Source organism: Melanerpes formicivorus, unplaced genomic scaffold (assembly GCF_026170545.1).
Source record: "Melanerpes formicivorus ecotype bairdi unplaced genomic scaffold, bMelFor1.0.p_v2 SCAF_13, whole genome shotgun sequence".
Taxonomy (NCBI): domain Eukaryota; kingdom Metazoa; phylum Chordata; class Aves; order Piciformes; family Picidae; genus Melanerpes; species Melanerpes formicivorus.
The window spans coordinates 3,639,990-3,661,244 of record NW_027142365.1 but is presented as its reverse complement, the minus strand read 5'-3'; the positions used below and the strand labels follow the sequence as shown (position 1 = coordinate 3,661,244).

The 21,255-nt window shown below is 41.6% G+C and overlaps 1 protein-coding gene across 6 annotated transcripts in view; it reads left to right on the top strand.

Moving 5' to 3' along the window:
• Positions 1–21,054, top strand: part of ADCYAP1R1 (ADCYAP receptor type I) — a 138,896-nt gene extending 117,842 nt beyond the window's left edge. Inside the window, exons 14-18 of one of the 6 annotated variants that reach the window (XM_068145900.1) lie at positions 8,950–9,003; positions 12,628–12,711; positions 16,876–17,005; positions 17,226–17,267; positions 20,795–21,054. In XM_068145900.1, the coding sequence (XP_068002001.1) occupies positions 8,950–9,003; positions 12,628–12,711; positions 16,876–17,005; positions 17,226–17,267; positions 20,795–20,983 (499 nt within the window). In that variant the 3' untranslated portion in view covers positions 20,984–21,054. Of the gene's footprint in view, positions 1–8,949; positions 9,004–12,627; positions 12,712–16,875; positions 17,006–17,225; positions 17,268–20,781 lie in introns of all 6 variants that reach the window. The other 5 variants (XM_068145899.1, XM_068145902.1, XM_068145901.1 and 2 more) reach the window with 5 other exon arrangements.
• Positions 21,055–21,255: the final 201 nt, after the last annotated feature.

The following is a 21,255-nucleotide window of genomic DNA, read 5'->3' as shown; positions in this document are numbered from 1 at the left end:
TCTTCCCACAGATGTGCTGCTGGGAAGCAATTTACTGAATTTAGACTGCAATTAGCACTGAAGATGTGCAGAGTTATGTCTCGATGACGACCTGCTCAGTGCATGTTTGGTGTCTGCTGCACATCTTGTACATATGAAGCAAAAGCATGCCATAGACTCCAGTGATTGAACTTGATTAGAGAACGTCCTTGTCATTCTTGATCAATATGGTGACTAGGTTTGACTGGTATTTTTTCCTATGTGTATTGTTAGCCACCAAAACCAAAGGAAATTAAAACAAGCAACAAACATCATATTTTCTGTTCCATTCGCTGCCATTACTTTATTTTCTTCCCCCATATTTTCTTTTGCAACTCTCTAACTGGGTGTGTATTGATTGATCTTGCATTTATGTATGTGCTACGGAGTGGAGTGTTGTTTATCCAAACAGATCTGACAACAGAAAAGCCGCACAGAAATGATTAAAAATAAGAGAAATGGACAAAAACCAGAAATTCATGAGCCTATGCAGGTGTACACCAGATCCACCCAATGCTTGTGCACACATACTCTGTCACAAGAGCTGTCACAAGAAAGGGAAAAGCTAGATCGTGGTATGGTTGTGTCACCATATTGAAACCTCTGTGGCATTTAGGCTGTGGTCCATGTTAAGCATTTTTTTTTCCATGCCCTACTTTGCTGTTTCAAACAGTTCAACATCATTTCATTCAGTTCAAGTCTCTATCCAGATCTTTAATTCCACACCATATTTAAGTACTGTGTATTTAGTTGTGGCTGAAGAAGGATGTTCAGTCTGCTTCTGAAGGTTGTATCACTTGGTATCTGCAGCAGTGATTGAGATTTATTCTAGTATCAGTCTTCCACTTTTTGGAATAACCTATTAGCCCTGGACTTCAAAAAGAGTAAGAAACAAAAAAGTCTCTACAAAAACTTGCATTTAGGATTTATTTTCTTCTTATATGCCTGGTCTATGTTTACACTCAGTTCCTTTCTATTTTTGTAAGGCAAATCCACCTCCAGTTCCATTTTATAGAAATCATGGTCATGGTTCAAGGTCAGGGGCTCTGAGCAACTTGATTGAGTTCAACATGTCCCTGATGACTCCAGGGGTGTTGGAGCAGATGACCTTTAAAGGTCCCTTCCAATCCAAAGCATTCTATGATTCTATTGTTCTGCAAATCACTTAAGCCTGTATTTGACATTAAAAGCCTTGGGGATGTGCTTCAATTCAAAGATTAATTATAAATTGTTACCACTCTGCATTTATTATTCAGAATTCCCACTACTAAAGCTAGCTGTGAACTATGAAGGGCTCACAAGAGAGGAGAGTGCACTGCTGAGGAGCTCAGGCTTAATAAACATAGTGGAGCCACTAGACAATGTTCAAAATAATCCAGCTGCCATGAACAAAAATGAGACTTCCTCTCTAAATAACCTCATGATCGTTACGTGCAACAGCCTTTGCCTTCAGGCTGACAAAAACATGGAAGCATGGTAGCAGTTTGCTGCTTTAGTGGTTAAAAGCTTCCATTTTATCATTCATTACCAGCCTCATGCCTTTTTTCCCCTGCATTTTGGCACCTCCCCCCACCCCTCCGAGCTGCCTGCATGTGGCTCATCCCACTTCAGACTGAACAGCTCAAAACATGTCAGATCCTGAGAGAACAGTAACTCCATCTTTCTTTTACTGCTGTTTTGCATAGACACACCTCCTTATGGCTGAAATGATTGGGGGCTAGATTCATCAAAAATATCTAAGCAGCTGAGGTAGTAATTAAAAAGGAAATAGAAGCCACTTGTTAAAATGTCCGTCGTAATTGAATGATTCTTTTCATTTTGATTTCTACTTTTTTTTTGTCCTGACAACTGTAAGCAGCTTCATTCTTCCTCCCAAGGGTCGCCATAATCATTACTTACTTTTTAGTGCAAGAAGCGAACTGCCAAAGGGATTAAAAACCAAAACAAAACGTGACTTTGTTTCCTGAGTCATCTCCTGGTTTAAGTTAACCATGTGTCGCTCCTGAGTTACCCTACCAAATTAAGCATCAAACCAAAGCAAGACCAGTAGTGCAAAAGCAAAGGATTTTCACCTGAGTGAGAAGTTCCCAGATCATTGGTGCTAGAGAAGCATAAAATGGTGTTTATTTTACTCTTAGTGCAACTGAGTGCACACTTAATTCAGAGAGGTATCTCATCTGATGAAAGAATTGCACGAACAGCTGTAATGTGCCATGGCCATGACCATGACATGCTTAATCCTGTAGTGCAAATTGCAATGCCTTGTGTTTGTACCTGCATATTCCAGTTAGGTTTTTTGCTTAAGTTGTTTCCAAACAGAAAGCTCTGCCTGGTTTTCAGCAATTTCCACCTTCACAGTGTGCAAACATGGTGAAGAAGTAGTAGATTATTTAGGGACATTGCTATGCTCTATGCTGAAAGCCAAGTAGCCCCACATCTGGACTCCATGAATCCAATGTATACTCACACTTCTGGGGACTGGAAACACACATTAGGTACTGGAGGGCCACTCTAAGACCACTATAGTGGCCTTCCAGCTCCTGAAAGGGGCTTACAAGAAAGCTGGGGAGAGACTTTTTACAAGGGCTTGTAGTGATAGGACAAGAGGGAATGGATTTAAGCTAGAAGAGACTGGACATTAGGAAACAATTCTTTACAGTGAGGGTTGTGAGACACTGGAACAGGTTGCCCAGGGATGTTGCAGATGCCCCATTCCTGGAAGAGTTGAAGGACCAGTTGGACAGGACCTCGAGCTACCGGGTCTAGTGGAAGGTGTCCTGCCCCATGGATCTTTAAGGTTCCTTCCAACCCTAAACGCTTCTATGATTTTATGATTCTATGATATCAACAGCCCTACTGTGGCTGGTTCAGCATGCAGTGGGTCACATCAGGGCCATGTTAATTTGCATGGATTTTCATACCTCAGTTCCTTGTCTGCAGTTTTAGGAATGAAATAGTGAATTGATTTGGCAATGCTTCACTGTTTTCCCCCTGAGAAATCCAGGCAACGCCATGTCAGAATTTTGGTCAAGTTGTAGACAGAGTTTGTTTACCCTCCAGACAAAAAGGAGGGGGGGGTGGAAAAAGAAAAGACCTATAGTTACAGAAATGCCTACACAAAGATAAGTCCATGCTATTCTTTCCATGAGCATTGTTGCATTGCTGAAAGAGTCATTACAGACAGAAATCAACTACCACCATAGGCCACTGGAGTATTGAAGTAGGTATGCATGATGTAAGTGCATGCTGGAATAGCCTTTAAGATTAAAAAAGCCCACACATTTCCATCAAGTCTTTGCTTATTCATTCATTTCAAGGGCCAAATACATTGAAGTAAAAAAGATTCTTCTTTTTTGTTTTTGTTTTTTTTTTCCTTTTCACTCTTATTTCCACTTTATCATGAATAGTATAATTTGGGAGGGGGGAAGCTTGTTTCTGCTTTTTGCTTTAACAGATTCTTCATAAATTTGGTATCACATGTTGAAAACTCAATGAAAAGAAAATACACCCCACATATATCTAGCTAATTCAGGTCTACGTCATTCCTCCACTCAGCATCTTGCTGGAAAGAAAGGAGAAACATGGCATATATCATAGGTAGGTATGATTTTACATCTGGTGCAATCTAGAGGGTTAGGGCAGGAGAAGCAATGTTGTAACACAAATGTTTTGGTAAACAACACTCCTCTGCAGTTCGCCTACAAACCACTGGACACGCAGTGATTCATTCTGCTACTGCTTTGTCTTGCTGCAAGTGCTCAGACTGCCAGCATTGAGAAGCATTGACAGGTTCTTCATGCCAGAAGTCTCACTTTTAACCAGAAAATGGCAGATGCTTGATGAATGGTGTGTTCTTTAGCATGGTACTTTGATTTGTCAACCCCAGCTACTGGCAGCTGAGTCCTGGAATGCTCACTAACTGAACAAAAGGGACTTATGTTCCTGGACTGATTCTTTTCTACCACAAGAAAATACAATGGTAAACCATTTGGTGTCAGTGCATGATCAGCAAGGACCTAGATCTCATATTGAAGTCCTAGGAAAGCAGATGTTTGCTATTTTGATTGCCACTAATTCTTGATGGATTGATTTGATGCTCTAGAGCAAATGCTCTCATTCACAGCTCCTATACCTATCATTTATACTTCCCAACTCAAATTATTTTGGATGTTGGTTTGGGGGTGTTATGGTTTCTGTTTCAGATTATTCTGGGGGTAGGGTGGTATTATTTGTGCCAAATCTTTCCAGGTAGGAATTGGAGAAAAACCTGAGTGTGCTCTGTAGGAATGTAAGATCATGTAGGCCATGTAGCACAACTGGAAAGAACATCATTACACAGGGACTTATCCCTTTTTAGATACAGTAATTGAAACCCCTATTGTGCACGGATTATCTATCTATGGATTTACTGTGGTCTCAACCATTGTAAAATAGCACAGAACAGAATATTTAGTGTGTTTATAATGTTCCTGTAAGCTGCTGTTCTCATTGGACAGCTGAGGATAAGATGCAGAAAGAGGGCCACTCAAAATCCCTCCTCCAACAGTGCTTGTGGCAAGCAGAGGAAGATGAATCCACATCTTTGTCAAATGCAGCTTCTCAACCCAAACACTCCCCTTCTATCCAATAATCATCTTTACCATTGTTACAGTGATGATGGGGTCAGACCTAAAGCTATGTCCACCTTGAAGGTGGTTTTGCTGTTTCATGGGCCACTCACCAGAGGGGCATTCCAGAAGAGCAAGTCTTTATTTGTAAAGGAAATTCCATTGATTTCCAGTGAAATACAAATGCTTTGCTGGAGCTTTGACAAGATCTGGTTTTGAAGTTGCTTGTTTCTCGTGGTTACAAGCCCATCTTTGATGATTGTAAGGTTTAAAAGTGCTCTGCTTCTGTTATTTGGAAATCCTTAGAAGGTTGTTAGAGTTCAAGTCCTTTGTGCCATGGCCAGCACAGTGATAGTTGCATGATGGAAGCTGAATCCTGTTATTTTCTCTTTTGAGGTAGGAATGGTGACTTTGTCCTTAAATACTACTTGTGCACATTGCTAAAAAGTATTTTTAGGGGCAGTTTTATGCTTTCAGTGGATGTACAGACAGATACAGAAAGATCCAACACTGGTTTATGTGGTTGATGAGCTAGCTGAGTGCTTTGAAACCTGTTTAGTGCTTAACAACTTTCTAATGATAACTTAAAATTTCCATCTGACTCCACACTCTGCGGCAGCCTTAAAGAGCAAAGTTCTTTGTCCACAGATTGTGCCCTCATTGAGCACAGCAAAGACTATTCCCCCACCATCTGTTGCAAGAGCAAGTGACAAACTGGAAGAGTATGTTTGAAATAAGAGACATGAATAATAGATGGTCCTTGTCTAGAAAGATCAAGGAGGTGTGCAGGTTGGTGAGAGAGAGAGAGCAATGCTGTTATACTCATCAGTGCCTTTCTCTTGATGAAAAAATGTCCCTTATCTTTTGGGGTTTATTAAAGAAGCAGCAATGCAAAGCCTGAACAGCCCTGTTTCCCAGGAGCTTTAGGTACAAAAAACCCCCAAAACCCTTAAACAGTGTCTACTGAATTTCCATTGAAATGTCAGTAGCACATAACTGGATATTTTAGAGCTAAAGCCGTGGTTTAGTTGATTAGATAGTGTTGGATGATAGGCTGGACTCGATGATCTCAAAGGTCTTTTCCAAACTGGTTAATTCTTTCCTCTCCTCTTCCTCTCCTCTTCCTCTCCTCTTCCTCTCCTCTCCCTCTCCTCTCCCTCTCCTCTCCCTCTCCTCTCCCTCTCCTCTCCCTCTCCTCTCCTCTCCTCTCCTCTCCTCTCCTCTCCTCTCCTCTCCTCTCCTCTCCTCTCCTCTCCTCTCCTCTCCTCTCTTCTTCTTTCTCTCTCTTCCTCTTTCTCTCTCTTTCTCTTCCTCTTTTTCTCTCTTCCTCTTTCTCTCTCTTTCTCTTCCTCTTTCTCTCTCTTTTTCTTGTCATTCAAAGCCAATACCTAAAACATTGTGGTTTGATTGCCATAACTGATATGAAGCAGCTCTGACAACAGATGAAGCCAAAATTATTTATAAATAGGTGTTTATATTTGTGCTTGTGTACCTGTGTAAGTATAGATCTTGGCCTACACATGTACTATCTGAAACGCTCTCTCTATATATTCTAAATTGTTCCAGCATTGCTTTTCAAAGGTCCACAAACACTTCAGCAATATGCACGATAAAATCCTCCTTACTTCAATGTGAAACTTGCAACACTTAACAAAATTAATTATAATACTGCAGCGTTTGCCTCACTTTCAAGTTTACTGGTTAGCAATAAATCATAATTAGGTAGCCTTCCTAAAGAAAGCAGGGCACAGACCTCAGATGTGTTCCTAAAATCACTGCATTGCATCAAAGTGAATAATCTAATTCTGATCTGTATTGATAAACTTCAGTTGTCATGGAGATCAGCAAAGCAGGGAACATCCAGTGCCCAAGGCCATGCATCTTCACAAATTACCCAGAGATTTCAGTGCAGTGTTGGGTCCTTTACCAGGGTATCTTACATCCTGAGAAAGAGAATGTGTTTGTGTTGGAGAGTCCTGTGTCCAGTTCTGGGCTTCTCAGCTTAGGAAAGATGTATCCAGGGAAGGACAACAAACCTGGGGAGGGGTTTGGAGCACAGCTTTATGAGGAGAGGCTGATGGAGCTGGGGTTGCTTAGCCTGGAGAAGAGGAGGCTCAGGGGAGACCTTATTGCTGTCTACAACTATTTAAAGGGAGGTTGTAGCCAGGTGGGAGTTGGCCTCTTCTTCCAGGCAACCAGCAGAAGAACAAGAGGACACAGTCTCTATCCCTCTATCTATCCCTCCCACACTGCTCATTTGTTGTTTTGGATGCATCCTTAGCCTGAAAGGGATAGATTCAGAACTTTCTTTGTCCCCACCCCCCCCTTTTTTTTTGCACCTTTTTTTTCCTTAAGTTGTTTACTTAGTGTAAAGATTGGACGTGGCACTTGGTGCCATGGTCCAGTCATGGGGTCTGTGTTGATAGGTTGGACTCGATGATCCTCGAGGTCCTTTCCAACCTAAGTTATACTGTGATACTGTAAAGGTAGACATGGAGTTGAAGCAACTGATCATGCAGTAATTGTTGCAAGACTGCCCACAATGGGGAATATTTCTGACATCTCTGATCTGGAACATGTTTTCAACTTACATCAAAGCTTGGTGCAAACCAGCATCCATGATCTTCCATTTACTATTTGCCTCCATTGACATTTTTACCTCTACAAAAGGACTTCTATTTCCCCTCAGTGTCTCTGCTTCCCTTTGCCATTGATTTTTTGTGTCTCACTTCAGCAGCCAGCATGCTTTGCATCCAGTGGTTTTAGTTTTACATCTGAAAAATTATTAGGATGTGTTTTGAGCAAGATCATAGACTGGAGTGTAGAAGGGACAAGAAAGATGAAGCTGTCACAGTGCAGGAGGTTTTTTGATCTGGAAGGATGAACTTCTCTTGAGGATCTTGTAACTAACACTGATCCCAGTCCAGAGGATAAACTCCATGGTACAATTTTGTTCATTCTAAACAGGATGTTTAAAACTGGTCAGACAAACTCACTTTATGGTTTGTTTCTCACCACTGACAGCAATGCTAGCATGGGGCAACAAGGTAATAGGCATACAGCTATGATGTTAATATTGAAAAGGGGCTGATATGCAACTCAGTAGCAATTCTCCTGAGAAGAACCCACCCTTGCTCTTTGTCTGGGTGAGAGAAGGGTCAAGGAATCTACTTACACCCAGTGGATCAGAGCCCACAGTCACTGACAGAAGGATGAAGGCAGGATGGAATTATGTAGCCTGGTTTCTGCTCACAGAAGAAATTCAATAACATCTGATCTGTAAGTCCAGGGATTTTTGAAATTAATTGGCGTTTTGGCCAGGAAACGAGTCTAGCTTCAGGCAATCCTTAGCTAACAAGCAGCAAGGAAAAGGGAAAAGAAGTCCCTGGATGTGTAAAAATAGCAGCTGTAGGTAAGTAGCACGTAGCAGAAATAATAGATGGCATGATTTAATTTTTCCTTTTATTTTCTCTCTCTCCCATACAATCTTTCTGTTCTCACTTTGGTTAACTTTTTACTGTATTTTCAGTGCTTTATTTCATTGATTTGTTTCAACATTCCTTTTCCTATGACTACATGACAGCCGATTCTATTTGTAGTGAGGGTGCATGAAATTATTTGAGCAGGGTGTACAAGGATTCTTAATGAGGCACTGCTTTAAGTTCTCTAAATCAAATTCTACCTTTTTTTTGTGTGTTTTCCCAAAGAATTCTCCTTCAGCATACTCGGAGACAGCCCACAAACTCTGCCACTCCCTGTGAGCTGCGCCAGGGGAGGTTTAGGCTGGATGTTAGGAAGAAGTTCTTGACAGAAAGAGAGATTGGCCATTGGAATGTGCTGCCCAGGGAGGTGGTGGAGTCATCATCAGTGGAGGTGTTTAAGAAGAGCCTGGATGGGGTGCTTGGTGGCATGGTTTAGTTGACTAGATGGTGTTGGGTGATAGGTTGGACTCGATGATCTCGAAGGTCTTTTCCAACCTGGTTAATTTTGTATTCTATTCTGTATTCTGTTAGAGACCCAAACCCAGATTCTTGACCATTATGGAATACATAGCTTTGGTAACAGAGCACAACTTCATTCCCCTGAACCAGCATGCTCATTTTACTTCTCCTAAACACCTCTGAGAAACCTACAATTTTTATTCTCATTTTATTTTTTTTAACTGAATTGCATCTATTTTTGCCTAAAACTTGTGTGTTAGCTCATTTGCAGTAACTTGCCAGAGGTCAAAGTGTTCAGCCTGGCCAAATGGTCTTCAGTCACGTCGTACGTCACTTCTTTAACCCTGGGAATGTTTAACTTTTTGTTTCCCCTTCCACCCTAGCACCCTCCCTCTTCCTCCCAGATGCAGCTGCAGTCCATGCACAGGACACATGCGGTGAGACTCAGCTTGTTTACCTTTAGCTGTCTAAAGTCTCGTATGCAATCTAAGCAGTCCAGTCGTTGTCTATGGTCTGGGAGACCAGGGCACCTCTGTTAGACAATGCGTCCCGTATGTCTTAGACACCTCTGTCACACAGGTCAGCTCAGCCTCTGAACTGCCTGTTTCTTTCCGTCACTGAGTGAGTTAAAAGTGACAGTTTAGTTCTAATTCATCTTAGATACACATTGGCTAGTTGTGACCAATTCCATTCTGTGTGTGCCTATGGAGATCTAAGGGTCCCTGCCCTAATTCACGTAGTGTTTTGATACTCATAAACTCATTTATATTAATTTCTTTTTGTTTGGCTATTTATTTTCTTATTTCCATTTCTTTCTGGTTCCTGTCTCCTCTGTCTCTTCTCTCTCCCCTTCTTTTGACAAATATTTATAGTTTACTAATAGGAAGGGAAGGAAGGGAAGGAAGGGAAGGAAGGGAAGGAAGGGAAGGAAGGGAAGGAAGGGAAGGAAGGGAAGGAAGGGAAGGAAGGGAAGGAAGGGAAGGAAGGGAAGGAAGGGAAGGAAGGGAAGGAAGGGAAGGAAGGGAAGGAAGGGAAGGAAGGGAAGGAAGGGAAGGAAGGGAAGGAAGGGAAGGAAGGGAAGGAAGGGAAGGAAGGGAAGGAAGGGAAGGAAGGGAAGGAAGGGAAGGAAGGGAAGGAAGGGAAGGAAGGGAAGGAAGGGAAGGAAGGGAAGGAAGGGAAGGAAGGGAAGGAAGGGAAGGAAGGGAAGGAAGGGAAGGAAGGGAAGGAAGGGAACAAAACTTCTTTCAATTCTGTACTCTAAATATCTTGGGTTATTTAACTTTGTAAAACATCAGAGAGATGCTTCTATGTAAATTAAATTAGATGGCAGGAAAAAAAAATGCTTATAGCACTAAAATGTGAGTGTTTTCCTAAGAAGTGCTAGTAAAGTTTTCTATCACATGTTCTTAAAGTTTCTATCCATGTGTAAATTTGCCCTTACTGGGTGGGAAGCAGCAGTTAATTCTTAGATGGTATTTTGCAAATAAAGTCTGTCCTTTACGATAATTCTAGCAAATATCAAATCTTGTCATATTAGTACGCTCACTAGAAATCCTGCAATAGGCATTAATCCCTGCTAAATAAACCAAGGCATAAGCAATAAAGAAAACATGGAGAGGGTTTTTTTTATCATAATGTTGTTGTTTTTCCCCAGCCAGGGCTGGAACCCTGTGAGGACAGGCTGAAAGAATTAGGGTTGCTCAGCCTGGAGAAGAGAAGGTGCCAAGGAGATCTTATGTTGACCATTCAGTATTTAAAGAGGTTCTATGAGAAAGATCTAGAAAATTATTTTAGCAGGGTCTGTTTTGATAGGAAAAAGAGTGAGAGTTTTAAACAAAAACCAAACCAAACCAAAAACACCCCAACAGATTTAGACTAGGTATAAGGAAGACATTGTTTACAATGAGAGTGGTGAAACACTGGCCCAGGCTGCCCGGAAATGTGGTAGGTGCCCCATCCCTGGAAACATCCCAAGTCAGGCTGGACTGGACTCTGAGAAACCTGATCTAGTTGAAGATAGAATCATAGAAACAACAAGGCTGGAAAAGACCTCCAAGATCATCAAGTCCAGGGATGTCTCTGCTCTCTGCAGGAGAGCTGGATGAGATGCCCTTTAGCGGTCCCTTCCAACCTGAACAATTCTATGATCGCCATGGCAACACTAAGCATGTCACTGAAGAATAGAACATCACAACTAAGGACTTTCAAAGTGATTATTGATTTTTTTTTAGGTATTTCATTTTCTGCCTTCATAGGCATCCCTGTTCAACACATGCTCCGCAGCCCTCTTGTGGTAAAAACTGGTCAAATAGAACGTGTCTCGAATCAGATGGTCAGAAAAATGAGTGAGGCACATGAAATCCATCATCACTTATAAGAGTCTCAGTCATAATAATAATAATAAAAAATATCTTTAAAACTTCCCTCCTCCTTTTTTAGCAGTCTTAGCTAAAAAAAACCCCACAGAGGCAGTGCAAAACCTTATCAGAGAACTGATACAATAAAAGGAAGAGTCACTGGTATTTACTTCCTCAACATCATCCAAGAAGTAAGATTTGGTTTGCAAGTTGAAATGAGATTACTATTTCTGCTTGCTGTGTGTGTGCACACTACACAATATTGCATTCTTTCCACTTCTTATGCTGTAATCTCTTACAACAATGCAGCTGTCAGGTTCTGATTACTCAAAATAAAACAGAAGTCATAGTATCATAGTCTAGCAAATGGGAGGGGCTTAAAGGAATTAACAGTAGGGAGAAATTTGATCTGGTTTCTATTTATTCTGTTTTACTGTTCAGATTATAAACTGTCTCTTCCTTCTATGGTTAGGTGAACACAAATCTCAGACTGCGTATTAGCAGAGCCATAGAAACAGAGAGATTTGTTGGAATAGTTTTGCCTGGTAGGCTTTGCTTTAAAACAAAAACCATTGTATTATCTTTTATAGGAGCTTTAGTTAGCATAGTCAGTGGTGTGTGGTGTGCTGTTTATCCCCTCCTAAAATAGACACATGAAATGGGTCAGATATATTGTGAGCAGGAAGCTTTTGTTTCTCTCTCAATACTTCTTCTCTCTCAAGATTTTCAAGGGACCATGGATGTCCTGTTAGATAGCTACACTGTAGATAGCTGTCCTTCCCTGAAGGGGATCCCACCAAAATAACCACGCAGCACACACAAACTAAAAAATATCCCCTTCAAAGTCAAACAGAAATTACTATATTCAATACTCAGGCTGTCCAGCCCATTGTAGTGGCTCAGTATCTCTTACAGGATCCCTCAAAGTACCTTCCCATGTTGTTTCTGAGTACCCTTCTTGTGAGCCAATTTAAATTAACCTCTCCCTGGCTAATTGCAAATGTAAATATCCCATTCTCCATAGCAGCTCTTTCTAGCATACAACATTTAGAGGTCACGGTCTCAGTCCCTGATATATAGGTTTGGTGTTTTTATGACCACACCTGTCATGTGTGACAAAAATTAAACAGTACCTCTGGAGTTTCCATACTGAACTTCCCTCCTCATGCATGAAGGAACCCGAGTGAAAAAAAAGGATAAATGTTTTGGTGTCCTTAGTAGCTCTCTTCACTAAAACGAAGGGATCCACACTACCCTGGGTGGGTACACTTGAAAACGAGGAGCATACAATACAACTTCATCTTAGATTAATCTCCATCCTACAAGTTTCTGTTCCTACCTAATTGTTCTCTGCAAGCGTGCAGTCAACTTTCATTTAATCTCCTGTTCTGTTACCCTCTGTACAATACCAGACTGCAAAGGTCATGTGTATTTCGGATGCGTAACGCTGCCTGCCTGCCACCAGACTGTTCCATCCTGGGTTTGTCTGTAAACCAACACATCACAATTGCCAGTGGCAGCCAGCTCACTTCAATTCTTTTTGTTGACTTTTCTGCTTCAGCCAGGCAGCTGGCTTGTGCTGCGATTTCAGTCTGTCGTGCCTGCTTTCCATCTCTGTGATGTGTCTCATGAAATGTGTTGAAAGTGACCTACCTTGGCCTGTACACAATATGCTGAAAAAATTGCTAATCTTGTCATATTTAGCAGCTGCGTTCAGAAATGCTACTGTAAGCCTAAGAGGGCTAACCAGCACTCTTGCAAGATGTCAGAACTATCAACCATTACCCTGTAAGTGTACGCAACCCCCGTGACATTACTGTGTTTGTTTGACGCATGTTGCAAGTAAATGAATGGATATTAGCAGAGGGGCAGTAACCAGAGAGCAGCTTTCCCTTTGGTTCTTGTTGCATGTAGAATTATTATTTTTATCTTGTTTTAATTGTTGTTCTGTGCTTTTGCTGATGCACCACAATCAAGGATCTTAAGGCTGTTTTGGTTTGGGTTTTTTTGCTTGGTTGTCCTTTTTTAACGTAAATTTTGTAACGATGGCTGATGCTATTTATGGTTTTGGGGAGTGTCTGTATGGAAACTATTAATAGCTGCTCTTTATTACACAGAAAAGTGGTGAGTGCTGGTCATATTGAGGGTAAATGTTTCACCTGAAGGTTTGCTAGAACAGCAGGGGCAGAGCAAGGTTGAGTGATGTAACTCTCAGCTGGTGTAAAACATCTTACGTGCATTGGAGTGAAGTCGTATGTACCCAGGGGTGAGAAAAAGATAAGGCTAACCTACTATCAAAATAATATGTGTCTAGTAGTAGTCATTGCCAAAGATTTGCCTATGGAGAGTGTGGCACGCAGGAAAGTGAATAACTGCCATTTAGTCTAGCGAGGTGAATTAGTCACTTTCTCATAGTGTGCCTCACTCTCTGTCACTTGCAGAAGCAGCCTGCAGGGGTTGTTTAGATGTGATACACCTTTCAGAAATCATGCAATATATTTCCAGATGAACTTCCCCCTGCGTTTCACAACAGATTCATGAGTGCTGATCACTCTCAGAGATGCCCTGCCATGCAGGTCCAACAGTCCAGCTTTTTCCTGATTTGCTAATACTTATTAGCTATCTTCAACACCATTAAGGAAAACAAAAAATAGAAGGAACAAAAATAATAAAGAGTTGTTGTGTGACTTCTAGCTGCATATTTTGTTGTATTTGTTGCCCAGAAAGACAGCATTTAAAGCATCATTTATTTATTTTCTTCATCTGATGTACAGTTGCTTCATTTTGCGTAGCTCACGCATTAATTTGTCTCCTAGAAACCTGTTTTCACATGCAGAGTAGGAGCACACTGGACCATTTGGTAGAAATCAATGGAAATTCTACTTGGCAAGGCAACGTGATATGTGTTTTCATTTCCCATTTATGCCCAGTTATCTCCTATGTAATACCCACAGGCACTTCAGCAGTCTCCTGAGTAAGTGTGAATGTGCAATGGGAAAATAACGATATGGTTCCTTCAGCAATTGGACAAAGTCAGACAACCTTCCTGCTTTCTGATCCTTTTACTGCAAAGATACCTCTCCATAATTCAAAAGAAGAGTGAGGAAAGATAGAGGACACCACTATTTGTGTCTTTTTTTGTGCTAACACTTTATGGAAAGGCCATATTCATAGTCATGCTCTTGGAGAAAATCTTTTGTTTGAATTAGCTTTGAGGAAAATAACATCTGCAAAGTTGAATGTTAGCCTCCATATGAATTTAAGCTTACAACTTGTTTTCATTTTTTTGCAAGTAACCTTAAGAAATTCCTCCACCTGTTGAAATGTCATCAAGGCTTTTGCTAGACCTTTTGGAGAAATGTCTCTTCTAAACAGCCAGTTTATCCCAAGTGAGTAATTTAGTCTTGAGGTGAGGAGAAAGTTCTTCCCAGAGAGAGTTGTTAGCCGTTGGGATGTGCTGCCCAGGGAGGTAGTGGAGTCACTGTCCCTGGAGGTGTTCAAGAGGGGATTGGACATGACACTTGGTGCCATGGTTTAGTAGTCATGAGGTCTTGGGTGACAGGTTGGACTTGATGATCTCAGAGGTCTTTTCCAACCTTATTGATTCTATGATTCTATGAGTATTTTTTGTCCTCAAAACTTTTGGATTTGTCCCCTAAGTGTCTTGCTTGTCTGAAGGAGTGTGGGAAGAAAAGAGGATGAATATCTCTGGCTGTTACACTTCTGAGAATTTTGCTGCACTCTTTTAACACCTTCATTTCACCATTACACATCAACTTCCATGTCTCACAGGTACTGCTTTAAGTCTTCTTTCTTCCTGCTGTTCTTGAAAAGCACAATTCATCATCATCCACACAGTCATTATTACCTCTCAAGTTTTTTCTAACCATGAAAGTCTTATTTTCCTCTTTATAGATCTTAGCAATCTATAAACTTCACAGTGTGTTATTTCTCACATTTCATGTATTTTCATCCTGACTTTTATGACAAAATTGAAGGCAGCATCTCAGATAGCATGATGGCAATGTATTTCACTAGCCTACTAACTGTGTGATTAATCAGATATAATTAATACCAGCAAGCAAACAATGGAAAAGGTCTTCCTCTGCATCTTTCCCCAAATTAGCCTCCTATGACTCCACTGAGATAGAGCATACTAACAGATGATTCTTTGCAGGCTTTTTAATCAAAATAACATTTATCCTGCTCTTGCTGCCATTAATTTTGAATATAAAGGGTAATAGATTTTGAGAGACAATACTTCTTTGTCTGTCAAATTTACTGCCTTAATTTGATGGGGTTTTTTAGTCCATGGCTATTTTAAGACCCTTATGCTCTTTACGTTCTTTTTAGTCCAGGGAAATAGTATTATTCTGTGATCTCTATGTTTCTATTCCTTTCCTTTAACCTGATGAGAAGTCCATAGAGAAAGGAGTAGAAGAGACCTTGAAAGGTCTTTTAGACTATTACACAGGATCACTTCTGTAGAGCTTGGGGTTTTTTTGTTTGTTTATTTTTCACTTGAGATCACCAAATTTGGAGGCTGTGCATGCTTTTCATCAACCTGTTCCCAGGTTGTTCCTCTCTCATTAAAAAGCTCTGGGTTAATGTCTGACTTGATAATCCCCAAGAAGTGATTTGTGGGTCTTTCATCAAGATTTGACATGCATCAGACTCCTGAATCATGTAATTAGTACAGTTTCAAGCCAAGGCTTATAAAGTTTTTATCACCATCAGTGCACAAAGTCTGGTTGAGGGTCATAAACTGATGTCCCTGTTCCAGTTTAGTATTGGATGTAGCAGCATGTGTTCAGAGTTCTTGGTGGTGTATGAATTAAGTCTTCACTTTCAGTAAGACAAACACAGTATTTCACGGATGTTGTCGAGCATGTACCTAGCAAAATCAACTATGCCTGTAACACACCATATAAATATAACTGGAGGGAGCATTTGAATTTCAAAGAGCAGGCAGCTCTTCTGAAAATCTTCATGGCTATTTAGCTATTCCTTTTTACTCCATCTATCTCCTTAACTTGCTTGAAGGAAACTAAGTCATGGTTTCTCCCCTTTGATAGTGTCCTGAAGATTACTTTAGGCCACTTTGTTTAGAATACAACATTTGCCTTGTTTTCAGATCAACATTTGTTTTTTCTTGGGGCTTTCTCACTTCTCAGTCAGCAACTTCTGCTGACATGCATAAATCTAGGCTGAACCCTCACTTTTGGAGAATTTCATCCATGCTCAGTTAAATGCTTGCAGATAACACAAATTTGTTTCCAGGCCTTTTAGTTTATACCTACAGAGTCTGATTTCCCTCTGAAACCTCTTTATTCAGATGCAATGGAAACTAGTTATGCAATAAAATTCAATTCCACTTAGGTTTACAAGAGTAAAAAAGGAGAGGCCAAAAGTCAAGACCTTAAGGAGGAGTTGTAGGAACCCACAGGTGTTAATTAGTTTTGCCCATTTCTTTTTGTTGTTTTTTTGTTTAATTGCTGGTTTGGAATGCTGGTTTTGCTGTGGAGAAAAATTCACACACACACACAGAGGATTTCAACTACTCCACTGGGATTAAGCAGAGGGGTGAGGGGGTTTCTTATTGTGGCACAGTAGCAGTCTGAATCCCTTAGCAAGACTACCCTCCTCACATCTGGCATGGTAGAAAAGAATCCCTGCTTATAATAATGCAAATTAAAATACCAGTAGAGAGTATTAAGCATTACTAATGTGCAATTGCTGTAGCAGTGTGAAGAAGTGGGAGCAAACCACAGCCTGTGTGAAATCACTGTTTGGGAACAAATGGGAATGTTGCATCCTTGTTTGTATAATTATACGGTGTGCAAGTTTCCCCCAGGGCAGGCAACAAAATATTTTCTGTGTTTTCTTCTTTAATTAAGGGACAAGTTGTTTATTACAAGGCTGCATTAAAGTTCTTTCACTCTGTTGTAACAGGAGGCTGGCTCGCTCTACGCTGCTGCTTATCCCCCTGTTTGGAATTCACTACACGGTGTTTGCTTTTTCCCCTGAAAATGTCAGTAAGCGGGAGAGACTAGTGTTTGAATTGGGACTGGGATCTTTCCAGGTGATTATACACTGAATTCTGCTTTTGTTCAGACCAAAACTCTATTCATTGTAACTACTTTGTATGCACAGTTCGCAGGCGGTGTGGTTATTGGGTTTTGCGTATGTTTGGTGTACTCAGATTTTTGGGGGTGTTTGAACTCCAGCTGTTTCCTGGCCTCTGCTTCAAGATTTGAATTACTTTTTTTTGTTTTTTTTCTTTTTTTTCTCCCTTTACCTAGGGATTTGTTGTTGCTGTTCTCTATTGTTTCTTGAATGGGGAGGTAAGACCTTCGATATTTAAGCTCTCCTATGCATCATCCCCATCCCATTTCCTTGTGGGAGTAAGTGCTGTTCTAAACTTTCACTGTAACTCATCATCTACCATATTCCCTAACACCTTAGGCTGAATCTCACAGTGTCTCAGTGAAAGAAAGAGGATGTGTGATGTCTTTGTTAAACCAAAACATTTGCCTTACCAGAGATGACAGGTCAGATTCATGCTCCCTAACTGAGGCAGGGCCTGTACTGATTTCCGCTTATGTCTTCCCAGGTGCATGACTTTGACCTTCAATACAGCTTCATACAGCTCTTGCCAACTCACTCTTCTAGCTTGTTCAGTTCTCTTCTGTAAGCTGGCTTTCCTTTCTGACATGTCCACCTCACACCCAGACTGGTGTCATCAGCCAGCTTGGTGAGGGTGTTTTCAGTCTCATCATCCAGGTCATTTATGAAGATGCTGACTGGTGTGGGGTTCAGTGTTGACTTCTGGAGGACTTCATTAGGGACAGGCTGCAAGAGTAGAAATCATTGTTCACAGCCTCTGAGTGCAGCCTATTCAACAGTTTCCTACCCATCTTGAAGTCTGTACAACCAATATGTCTCTTGTCAGCTTTCCTAGGAGAAAGCTGTGTGTCAAACACCCACTACTCTTTTGTATCAAGAGAAGATGTTATTTCTTTGTGGAAGCTGAAGGGTTAGTGTGATATGGTTTGCCTTTGGTAAATTCTTGCTAGCTTTTCCCAATCACCTGCTTCACTGTGGTTTGTGATAGTTCCTAGGAGGTCTCATTCCATCATTTTTGGAGAGACTGAAATGAAACTAACAAGTCTGTAGTTTCACAGATCCTCTTTAGATTCAGAGCCATATAATTTAGTTCCTTAGCACCACACCAATACATTTCAACTTTCTTTAAGAATGGTGACTCTATCACTGTCCTGGGCACTCTGTTCCAGGGCTTGACAACCCTTCAGTAAGGAGACCCAGCCAGCACCCGTGGATGATATTGGAAGAGTCATCAATCAAAGCCCTAACAACCGGGGGGCCACCAGGCCCCCCGGCCTTTGTTGTCACCACCACCAACACCCAGTGTGCACCATGGGTACTCACCAGTGATGAGAGGAGGATCCTCAGCCCAGATGGGCTCAGCTTGGGGCTTCTGCCTTTCCTGGGCAGCATTAAATAGGGGAGTGGGTGGGGAGGGCCAAGTGGCTGCAGCTGGGGTGGGAGGAGACTCCAATAGAGCCCAGGTGTTCTGGATTTGAGGGGAAAAAGGGGGAAAATGGGACAGGTGAGGGACTTTTAGGGTAATGATAGGACTGGGGGGAATAGGAAAAAAACAACTAGAAATGGGTAGATTCAGATTGGATGTTAGGAAGAAATTCTTCCCTGTGAGTGTGGTGAGATACTGACACAGGTTGCCAAGGGAGTTGGTGGAAGCCTCATCCCTGGAGGTTTTTAAGACCAGGCTGGATGTGGCTGTGAGCAACCTGCTGTAGTGTGAGGAGTCCCTGCCCATGGCAGGGGGTTGGAACTGGCTGATCCTTGAGGTCTTTTCGAACCCTAGTAATTCTGTGATTCTTTCGGGTGAACACCAATGAGCTGTTCCTAGTTGTCATGTCCAGCAATACACTCCAGGAAACTGATGAAGAACTTGAGTATCACTGTGTTATTTTCCCAATAAGTGTCTGAGTAATTTAAGTCTCTCATGAGAGACAGGTTCTATTGGCCTGAGACTTTCTTAACCACCTGAAGTAAGGTTTTGTCAGCCTTGACATCCTGACTGTGAGGTTGGTTGCAAATATCTAACCAAAGACCCCTGTTGGTGACAATTCTTCTAATCCTGATCCAAAGATATTCAGCAGAACTTTTGTGGTCTCCATAACTCATCTCCATACACTCGAAATTCTGGTTTACATAAAATGAAACTTTTCTGCTTCTTCTTCCCTTTCCATCCTCCCAAAAGAGCCATCCATTGTGGTCTTTCAGTCATGTGAGTTTTACCACCAAGTTTCTGTGTTTTCTCCAATATCACAGCTTTCTAACTGGACCTTCAGCTTCTCCTATTTGCTGTCCAGAGTTCAGGTAAACTTGAGGTGGCTGGACTTAGGATTTTTGCCTTTGCTGAGGGCTACATAAGCATTCCTCACAATTCTGACAGGAGAATTCACTCAGCCTGCTCCTTATGAATATTCAAACGTCACAGCTTTGGATACTGCATCCCCAGTTCATTAGTATGTAGAACAATTTACTGTTCCAGCCAATCTGCTAGTGAAGACTCTCCTGCTGCTTCTAGGTAGGTGTATTCTATCTCATACCAATAGGCTATATTAATTGATCTTCAAGACCCACCTGGATGAGTTCCAGTGAGATCTAGAATAGGTGCTCCTGTTCTGGCAGGGGGGTTGGACTGGATGATCTCCTGAGGTCCCTTCCAGCCCCTAACATTCTGTGCCTCTGTGATTCTGTGATTTTGTGATTGAGGAATGTCCTATGTAGAAAAGAGCCTCACAGTGACACCAGCTATGAAGTCAGGTACAGATCTACACAATGTATGGACTATTTCCTGCACTTCTGTCCATAACTGGCAAGGCAGAAGATCTCTTGGGCACCTGTGTTTTCATTTATGTCTCTGGGGCTCTGAATTCCTGCTTAATTTTGGCCAGGCTTTTCTTTACTATTTCATTGGGACCCACATGGAAACAAAGTGGAGAATCACAGCCTGTGTTTTCTGCTAATTGATCAATCTTTCTGAGACATCCTAGATCTTTGCTCCTGGCAAGCAGTGAAGTTCACTTGATTGCATATCAAGCATGCTGGGTGCCTCAGAGTCTCTCACAGAATCATCCACTCTTAGCACTCCCTGTTTCCTTTTTGCAGCATCACCAGGAAAGCAGTGATGAATGAAAAGTAGGAAAACTATAGAATTTTATTACTTATTTTTGAACTGAGCTTCTGATCATGGATTAATTCAGTTTTAGTGATCTACTGTAGGGAAAAACCTCTCAATGAAAATGAGATGTGTATCAGCTAAGGGCTGTCAGCTGTTTAGACATGATCTGAAAGCAGGAGGCAAAGCTTTCTCTAGATGTGAATCCATTCATGGCAGGTGAGGAACAAGCTGCCTGTGCAGAGAGATTATTCCATTACTGTCTAGTACCTTTTGGTTGATGATTCTTTGACTTCTTGTTATGAATTTGATACTGGATGTTGATGCAAACGAAGCATTTTTTCTGAGAGGCTAGCTCAAGAGCCACCTTGGAGTTAGTGTTGAACAGGTCTTCTGTCCACCTCTGGGCTGATTCTTAATTATCTGTCATCAGAGACACAGAACCCAGGCTGTTGTCTCTTTCAGACATGGAGAAGTCCCTTTGGATTCTGCTGAAGTGAAGAATCTAATAATAGTCCTAATAAAAGAGAATATTTCTATCAAATTCTGGCATTCTTTTTTTTTCTATTCTTGATAATTTGTCAGCATGTCCTCGAGCGGCTAAGTACATAAAAAATGACCTTTTGAAGTTTCTCCCTAAAGGTGCAATCAGAAATAAAGAGAAAATGGAGGAGCTGGAAAGTCAACCGGTATTTTGCTGTGGATTTCAAACATCGTCATCCTTCTCTAGCGAGCAGCGGAGTGAACGGGGGGACACAACTCTCCATTCTGAGCAAGAGCAGCTCTCAGATTCGGATGTCCAGCATAAATGCGGAGAACTTGGCAACATGAGCAGCTAAGGGAACCCAAGCAACCCACGAGCAAACCAAAAAATCCTCCCTTCAAAAAGAAAAAAAAATAAATCATAGTTCTGGTGGAGGTGGAGGTTTTCCCCTTCCTCCTCTCCTCTCCTCTCCTCTCCTCTCCTCTCCTCTCCTCTCCTCTCCTCTCCTCTCCTCTCCTCTCCTCTCCTCTCCTCTCCTCTCCTCTCCTCTCCTCTCCTCTCCTCTCCTCTCCTCTCCTCTCCTCGAGTCTCCTCTCCTCGAGTCTCCTCTCCTCGAGTC